General features: G+C 36.8%; 1 protein-coding gene across 1 annotated transcript in view; it reads right to left on the reverse strand.

Annotated features, from left to right (window-relative positions):
- Window positions 1–692: 692 nt before the first annotated feature.
- Window positions 693–10,121, reverse strand: part of LOC129929004 (paired box protein Pax-6-like) — a 56,004-nt gene continuing 46,575 nt past the window's right edge. The window contains exon 3 of the mRNA XM_056045697.1: window positions 693–1,008. Coding sequence (XP_055901672.1) covers window positions 773–1,008 — 236 coding nt within the window. The 3' untranslated portion in view covers window positions 693–772. The remainder of the gene's footprint in view (window positions 1,009–10,121) is intronic.

The raw sequence follows: 10,121 nt of genomic DNA on the forward strand, positions 1-10,121 counted from the left end.
TGTTCTTATTGTAATATTACGCTTAAAAGTGTCATTTTTAAACTAACAGCCAGAAATACATGTTGTAAAATGTTTTTGTAAAATGTTTGACATGTTTCGGATGTTCCTTCAGAGTTGAAGATAATTACTTCCTAGTCCAAACCTCCAGCAGGACGACGGGGGATGGGAGCGGGCAGGGCTTGAACCCTGGACCATCGATAAATCTGAACGACAGTCCAGCGCGCAAACCGCACGACCAGGCAGCCATCCATGTATTTGGGCTCCAGACGAGCACTTTACGAGGGACACGCTATAAAGAGAATCTTTCTTAACCGTTATCCCATTGTATACATGTTCTTACCCTGATATGACACTCACCCAGCGCCCCACGCAGTTCTAATAAATATAAGATTACTTTAAAATAAGCAAGCTATACAGGGTAAATCCATCTCTCATTCTTCTATTTTTCTTTTCTCACCACGAAAAACAATGTATGACATTTTAACTTAACAATATCAGAAATAAAAATGTGTGCTAGGATTCGGGGGTCAATGTCATCAACCTTTCACAACAAAATTTATTCATTCTGTGGTACTAGTTTTATTATTAATAAATTTAAAGGGACGCTTAAACGTGTTTTACAAAGTAAAGCAATGTAAAATCTGACTTGGCCATATTGAAGTTTATTTGATATCATACAATAAGTCCGTGACCTCGGAGTGAATGTCTGAGTACCCAATTTTAAAATCACTTCATTTTGTATTTCATCATTGGTTGTAGTTAATGACTATCATCAATACTTGTTGTCAATGCACGCCCCATTGAGTATCTGCAACTGGCGGCATTCTTTCTTCCATTTCATTCTCCGATTTTGAAACCAGATCTTGATCTGCCGCTCTGTCAGTGCCAAACTGTGGGCGATTTCGATCCGACGCCTCCTGGTCAAGTATCGATTGAAGTGAAATTCTTTTTCCAGCTCCAGTGTTTGGTATCGAGAGTATGTTTGCCTGCCTCTTTTCCTGTTTGGTCCTGAAGAGAAACAGACAAAAATTGTGTCGATAAATCATTAATATTCTAAAATGATGTGCTCGAATATCAAGTCATTACTGTACGACAAATTAATGATTCGCTACGGGAATACCTAATTTATTTTTCCCAAAGAGTTTTTGTGAGAGAAAGAGACAGACAGACAGACTGACAGACAGACAGAAACAGAGAGATAAAGACAAACTGACAGAATAAGTAGGAGAATGATTGAAAAATAATGTTCATAACCTCTCCACTAGCAGAGTGGTTACCGTGTTGGCTTGAGAAGCCTGAGAAGGCTTTAGCCCACGAGTTCGAATTTAGGTCGATCAACTTTTTTGTTATAAATAAATACTAAAAGCGATCACCCAGTTACTATGTTCTTTCTCCCCCGCCCCTTTTCCCTTTTTTTTTTTCCAAATGGTCCAGATAGGATCATAGCCAGAGGCGGACTGGGTGTCGAAATTGGCCCGGGCGTTTCTATACAATCCGGCCCATCTCTTGTATATCATATGATGGGCACCCAATTCTAAGCCTAACTGTCCTCTAAGTCATTATGTTAAGTTTGATAATGTATGCATGCATATAGTGAACTCTAAATCTTTATAGAAATATAGGCCTTATGTTGCTTTTTAATCGCTAAGTAGGTATAGGCCCTAAAAGGATGAAGCCTACTAGTAGCACTATCTACGGATAAAGGCTTTTACAATATTTCGGGAAATGTGTTAGATTAAAATAGTATTACACTGTGGAGTCTGTGAAATATTATTTTTCAACACAATTTTAACTTTCAGAGGGCCCTTTTATGAGGTTTTATAAAACCTTTAACAATTTGATGCGTGCCATGGTGGCATTCATGCGGCCATTTCGTGGCCCTACCAGCCCATTAGGGTACCGGCCCACCGGGCATTTGTCCGACTGCCCATATAGCCAGTCCGTCCCTGATCATAGCGTATTGAGAAAGCTAAAAGCATGAAATTGCGCTAAAAACTATTGTGTTTCTACTGGATCAGTTTCGAAACATACATGAATTTGTGTGTGTCTAAAGGACGTGTATACGATGTAACAAAAGTAATTGGAAATCTAAAATCTATCAAATCATTCTGTCTGTCTGTCTGTCTGTCTTGTACAACTATTTATGTTCCTAACAAAGCATAAATCCATTTTAAAATACTAATTAAATAGTGGAAATTAATTAATTTTGCTTGATAACGGAAAAGTGAATATAAATCTTACAGCATTGAGATATATGACTGTGAATGTGGAGTTATTCTCCTTAGATAAGAGCTGCTTTTTTTTTTAAAAGTATTTTTTTATATTTCACTTGTTTGAGGCCTCACTATCTATGGGGGCAGATGATGTCAAGCCGTGACCTCCGTGACCGGCGCCTGTCAAGCTCGCCAATGGTTAACAAATGTGTCACGTGGCCAGCACAATGACCAAACGTCTTTACTTCCCTTACGTAAATCTGGTACCCAGCAGAGTTGGGTAGACACCCTCAAAATCGGTTCGGGGTCAAAGCGCTTTATCACTCGGCCACCGTCCCCACATAGGGCACCGAATCATTATTTCTTTCATTAGGTTTTGGAGTCGGCATGACCTGGTCAAATTGATAGAAAATGTAAATATTTGCTTCTAGCACAGCAGAGTCGGTCTTAGGCAGGGTCGGTCTTAGGCAGAGTCGGTCTGAGGCATAGGCAAATGAAATTAAGAAACACAAAATAAATAAAGAGATAAAATTGTGAAATTTGGATCAGATCTCCAACATAGTAGAACACTATGACTATGTTTTTTTTTTTAATAGGAAACCTCAGAATTTGCGCTATTCAATTTTAGCTTTATCATCATAGGAATCCTTGGGCCTTAGGCCTCTTTTCTTTGCCTCTTTTTTTGGTTCTTTATGTGCCTCTTTTATGGGCCCTCTTGCTTTTTATATATATATATATATATATAGTTTTTTATTTGTAAGTTGTCATGATTCAGAAGTATTAAATCATAAACAATTGAAAAGTGATTAACCTAAACATATAATAATAGTAATAGAAATACTTTTTAATATCAAAGGCATACTGCCTAACTATTGAAACCACTAAAAATGATATAAGGATTGTGATGTTGCCTGTTCAGGCTGTCTTGAAGTCAACTATGGATATGGATGACTGTTGGATTTCAACCAAATTACTCTGCAAGCGTTTGAGTATAGATGTTCGGGTGTATTCCGTGTAGTTGAACAACAATACATACAAAAACAGGTACATCAGTTTTTAACTAGTGAAGAGATGTAGTCAACTCTGATGAACTATTCAACATGTATTTATTCTGATAAAAAGGCCACAGTAGAAGTCCCTGTCACTAAACACGTCGTTACCCTGGAGTATTCTATCGCTAACTGATTTTCCGGTCTCTAACCCAACATATCCCAAACGTCACTAGTCCCGTTCAATATGCGTCTCCTATGGTGCGTTGCTAAATAACTAACCTATATAAATAAGGTGTCTAACAGGATCCTCTACCCCAGAACAATCAACACAATATCAAATATCCCTGACCCCCAACACCCCATTTCTGGAATACTGCCTGAGTATTGTACAAGCATATGAAAATCAAACTAGATAATTCTCTACTCTAAAATCAATAATTATCCTAAATGTCAATTCTAATTGATTAGGATCAAACACTTTATTATTAGTTTGCTTCTAATAAGTCCCTTACAGTACTTTTAACTTTAAGGAATAATGGACATTCCAAATGCATATGTTTCTCATTATCAGCATTTTCAAGATGGCATAATTTACATTCATGGTCATTAGCCCGTTTTCTAACCATAGGGATCATCCCAAAGATAAGTCTATAACTTATCTCTCTAGCTTTTGGTGTGATATGTTTGCTGTGTATGTCCTTGAATTCTGTCACCCCAAGAACTCTCCCCCACTTAATCCTATTCACTAGGCTTTCATGTAACAGCTTTTTAAGTGTTGTGTTTGATTCTTTGGTTTTGTTGTGTATTAAATGTTCATTACCAGGTAAAATTCTTAAGATAGATTTGTCATTGTAATATGTATTCATCGATAAATAATATTCAGGTATTTGTTAATTTACTTGATTTAAATATAGACAAAGGATGGTTTTTAATAAATTGCATAATTTTAGTTTTTCGTTGTTTCTTTTTACTTTCATATAGGGCCTCCAAATTCATTTCGCATAAGGCCTCGAAGTATCTAAGACCAGCCCTGGGCACAGGAATTTAAATAATTCTAACATTATAAGACACAAGACAATGTGGTTGACAATACTATAGACATTGAAGCTTATAAGACACAAGGCAATGTGGTTGACAATACTATGGACATTGTGGCTTATAAGACACAAGACAATGTGGTTGACAATACTATAGACATTGTAGCTTATAAGACACAAGACAATGTGGTTGACAATACTATAGACATTGAAGCTTATAAGACACAAGGCAATGTGGTTGACAATACTATGGACATTGTGGCTTATAAGACACAAGACAATGTGGTTGACAATACTATAGACATTGTAGCTTATAAGACACAAGACAATGTGGTTGACAATACTATAGACATTGAAGCTTATAAGACACAAGGCAATGTGGTTGACAATACTATGGACATTGTGGCTTATAAGACACAAGACAATGTGGTTGACAATACTATAGACATTGTAGCTTATAAGACACAAGACAATGTGACTGACAATACTGTAGACATTGTAGCTTATAAGACACAAGGCAATGTGGTTGGCAATACTATAGACATTGTAGCTTATAAGACACAAGGCAATGTGGTTGACAATACTATAGACATTGTAGCTTATAAGACACAAGGCAATGTGACTGACAATACTATAGACATTGTAGCTTATAAGACACAAGACAATGTGACTGATAATACTATAGACATTGTAGCTTATAAGACACAAGGCAATGTGGTTGACAATACTATAGACATTGTAGCTTATAAGACACAAGACAATGCGGTTGACAATACTATAGACATTGTAGCTTATAAAACACTTCTTCTTCTTCTTCTTCTAGCCAGCTTTATTGCTGCTGAGCTGTGAGCTCTTTTGCAGACTGTGCCAAGGAAAAAAAGTGTGCTGTTTTCTTCAGTTGTTCAGCACTGCCGTACAGGGTGTTGGTTATGTTGGGCTGTAGTGGAAGTAGGGTCTGCCTAAAGTGGATTAGGGAGGGGCATTCAAAGAGGATATGGTTAACGGTTTCAAAGGGGTGGGCGCAGTGTCTGCAAAGGGGGAGTTGTGTGGAGTTTATTTTGTTCAGGTGGTAATTTAATAGTGGTGTGTGTCCTGTTCTTAGTTGGACAATTGTAGATTGTTCTTTGCGGGGGAGGAAGTTAATACTGTCCAGTTTGTTAGGCATAGTCATTTCTTTGCACATGGCTATGCCTGTGTTTCCTGATGCCCATTGGTCGAGCCACTCCTCTTTGTGATTGTAGACTAACATTGACCTTAGGGTGAGGTAGTTAACAGGTCTATCTGGTTGTTCCATAGATGGTTGACAATACTATAGACATTGCAGCTTATAAGACACAAGGCAATGTGGCTGACAGGGACAAGACACGATGTGATTGCCAAGACACGATGTGATTGCCAAGACACGATGTGATTGCCAAGACACGATGTGATTGACAAGACACGATGTGATTGACAAGACACGATGTGATTGACAAGACACGATGTGAGTGACAAGACACGATGTGATTGACAAGACACGATGTGATTGCCAAGACACGATGTGATTGCCAAGACACGATGTGAGTGACAAGACACGATGTGAGTGACAAGACACGATGTGATTGACAAGACACGATGTGATTGCCAAGACACGATGTGATTGCCAAGACACGATGTGATTGCCAAGACACGATGTGATTGACAAGACACGATGTGATTGACAAGACACGATGTGATTGCCAAGACACGATGTGATTGACAAGACACGATGTGATTGACAAGACACGATGTGAGTGACAAGACACGATGTGATTGACAAGACACGATGTGATTGCCAAGACACGATGTGATTGCCAAGACACGATGTGAGTGACAAGACACGATGTGATTGCCAAGACACGATGTGATTGCCAAGACACGATGTGATTGCCAAGACACGATGAGATTGACAAGACACGATGTGATTGACAAGACACGATGTGATTGCCAAGACACGATGTGATTGCCAAGACACGATGTGATTGCCAAGACACGATGTGATTGACAAGACACAAAACGATATGATAAAACTGTGATTTCTTGTTTGTTCTTTAAAAGTTCATTACACCTTAGCCTGCAGAACGGCAGAGTATGGAAGTGAGCAGGATTCAAACTTGGAACTATTGTGACGACAGTCTGAAGTACTAATTACTTGACCATTTACGGTATGGAAAATAACTCTGATACTGATACAAAAAAAAAAAACACGTCATCAATAGCTTTTTATTTTGTGTCTCAGAGGAACATTTTAAATCATAATTAATAGAACACTAATAACACTCTCAATGTGAACGTCTATATTTTTCTACCCTCTTTTGATAATGAAGTCATGATTCTAAACTCTAGAAACATGTCAAACTTTGAAACATTTCTTTAAAAAAAAAACATTTACAGTTAATTGTACCTTAAAGTCTTTTATAAAGCGAAATCTACTGTATATCTATATTCCGTCATAACTATTATAACCAATTAATGAACCTAACGTAAGTTTTTCTGGCAAGAGAAATAGTCGTGAATATTTATTTAAAGCTTTACGTCAGATTACTAGACAACATTAATAGCTACAACAATGTCTAGCACTTGGAGTGTGTTATCGAATCAAGGGAAGTAACTTACAATTTTACGAAGCATCTTATATATATTTGATTATGTCCCTTATACTACTGCTATTAAAAATGGTTTGTTCTAATCAGGGGTTCCAAACCTGTGGATCCCGACCCCCTTGGGGGTTGATTGACCATTTGCCAGGGGTCGCCTAAGACCGTCGAAAATATGGATTGGTATTGTCTATTCTTCTATTGCCGTATGTGTGTGTGTGTTGGGGGAAGGGGGGTCGCGGCAGAGTGCGGGATTGTAAAAAGGGGTAGCCGAGCTTAAAAGGTTGAAAACCGCTGCTCTAATGAAATGTCTTCCTAACGGAATTGGTTTTATCCTGATTTTCTTGATTCTCTAGGCGTTACTTGTATTAGAGGAGACTGCAGTGGTAACAAGTGTGAGAAGTACTTATAATAATAAAAACTTAAATTCTCTCTCTCTATGTTAGGCTGTCGGTCTGTTTGTGTTGTCTGTCAGTTCATCAAGCTAAACGCACCAAAATGCATTGACAAGTGTGCCTTCTAATATACGCTATATGCTATTCTCTTATATCCAAAAAAAAAAAAAGTTCATGTACAGTGTCCATACCGGGGGCTGATGTAAATATCGTACAAGTCTGATGACACTAAGTCATTTGTATCTTCGGTGTCTGTCTACTTATATCAAGACATTGATGCTGAACTCATGCTATTATATTATATTGTATTATATTATATTATATTATATTATATTATATTATATTATATTATATTATATTATATTATATTATATTATATTATATTATATTATATTATATTATATTATATTATATTATATTATATTATATTATATTATATTATATTATATTATATTAATACTACTGAGTATTATATTATATTATATTATATTAATACTACTGAGTGCTAAGGCGCTTGGCTTCCAAACCAGATGGGCCCGGGTTTGAATCCTTGGTGAAGACTTTTTACTTTCAGAATCCACCCATCTCTACCTTACATTAGTTGGGGAAAAAGTTAAGGCGGTTATTCGTTGTGCCAGATAAACAAGTAACCGTGTGGTCTGATTTTACTTTTTAAACACTTTTATATATTTTTTTTTAAATCTTTCTCTTGTGACACTTCAATAAATGTTTGGTAAACAATATTTTAAACGCACTTTTAAAAATTAACCAGTTCATAAAAGAAATCAATAAAATGAAGCTCATTTTGTTTGAACTCTAAAGTAATAACAAAATCAAATTCTATACAGGAATGCAGAAAATGTTAAAGTTCCAAATCTATTCGACAGAAAATTAGAGACTATTAGTACTACAAGAGTACTCAATCCATAGCACTGGTTCACTCCTATGTAATTACTAGCAAGATTAAAACGCATGACTAGATTGACCTAGGACTGGTTCACTTGTATGTAATTACTAGCAAGATTAAAACGCATGACTAGATTGACCTAGCACTGGTTCACTTGTATGTAATTACTAGCGAGATTAAAATGCATGACTAGATTGACCTAGCACTGGTTCACTTGTATGTAATTACTAGCAAGATTAAAATGCATGACTAGATTGACCTAGCACTGGTTCACTTGTATGTAATACTAGCAAGATTAAAACGCATGACTAGATTGACCTAGCACTGGTTCACTTGTATGTAATACTAGCAAGATTAAAACGCATGACTAGATTGACCTAGCACTGGTTAACTTGTATGTAATACTAGCAAGATTAAAATGCATGACTAGATTGACCTAGCACTGGTTCACTTGTATGTAATTACTAGCGAGATTAAAATGCATGACTAGATTGACCTAGCACTGGTTCACTTGTATGTAATACTAGCAAGATTAAAATGCATGACTAGATTGACCTAGCACTGGTTCACTTGTATGTAATACTAGCAAGATTAAAATGCATGACTAGATTGACCTAGCACTGGTTCACTTATGACTAGATTGACCTAGCACTGGTTCACTTGTATGTAATACTAGAAAGATTAAAATGCATGACTAGATTGACCTAGCACTGGTTCACTTGTATGTAATTACTAGCGAGATTAAAATGCATGACTAGATTGACCTAGCACTGGTTCACTTGTATGTAATACTAGCGAGATTAAAACGCATGACTAGATTGACCTAGCACTGGTTCACTTGTATGTAATTACTAGCGAGATTAAAACGCATGACTAGATTGACCTAGCACTGGTTCACTTGTATGTAATACTAGCAAGATTAAAACGCATGACTAGATTGACCTAGCACTGGTTCACTTGTATGTAATACTAGCAAGATTAAAACGCATGACTAGATTGACCTAGCACTGGTTAACTTGTATGTAATACTAGCAAGATTAAAATGCATGACTAGATTGACCTAGCACTGGTTCACTTGTATGTAATTACTAGCGAGATTAAAATGCATGACTAGATTGACCTAGCACTGGTTCACTTGTATGTAATACTAGCGAGATTAAAACGCATGACTAGATTGACCTAGCACTGGTTCACTTGTATGTAATTACTAGCGAGATTAAAACGCATGACTAGATTGACCTAGCACTGGTTCACTTGTATGTAATACTAGCAAGATTAAAATGCATGACTAGATTGACCTAGCACTGGTTCACTTGTATGTAATACTAGCAAGATTAAAATGCATGACTAGATTGACCTAGCACTGGTTCACTTATGACTAGATTGACCTAGCACTGGTTCACTTGTATGTAATACTAGAAAGATTAAAATGCATGACTAGATTGACCTAGCACTGGTTCACTTGTATGTAATTACTAGCGAGATTAAAATGCATGACTAGATTGACCTAGCACTGGTTCACTTGTATGTAATACTAGCGAGATTAAAACGCATGACTAGATTGACCTAGCACTGGTTCACTTGTATGTAATTACTAGCGAGATTAAAACGCATGACTAGATTGACCTAGCACTGGTTCACTTGTATGTAATACTAGCAAGATTAAAACGCATGACTAGATTGACCTAGCACTGGTTCACTTGTATGTAATACTAGCAAGATTAAAACGCATGACTAGATTGACCTAGCACTGGTTCAATTTTATGTAAAACTAGCGAGATTAAAACGCATGGCTAGATTGACCTAGCACTGGTTCACTTATGACTAGATTGACCTAGCACTGGTTCACTTATGACTAGATTGACCTAGCACTGGTTCACTTATGACTAGATTGACCTAGGGACACGAGCAGGAGATAAGCATCTTCCTTTTTGAATTAACGTCTGTATTTTATAAGATAAG

The sequence above is a fragment of the Biomphalaria glabrata genome, chromosome 11 (assembly GCF_947242115.1).
Source record: "Biomphalaria glabrata chromosome 11, xgBioGlab47.1, whole genome shotgun sequence".
NCBI classification, from domain to species: Eukaryota; Metazoa; Mollusca; class Gastropoda; family Planorbidae; genus Biomphalaria; species Biomphalaria glabrata.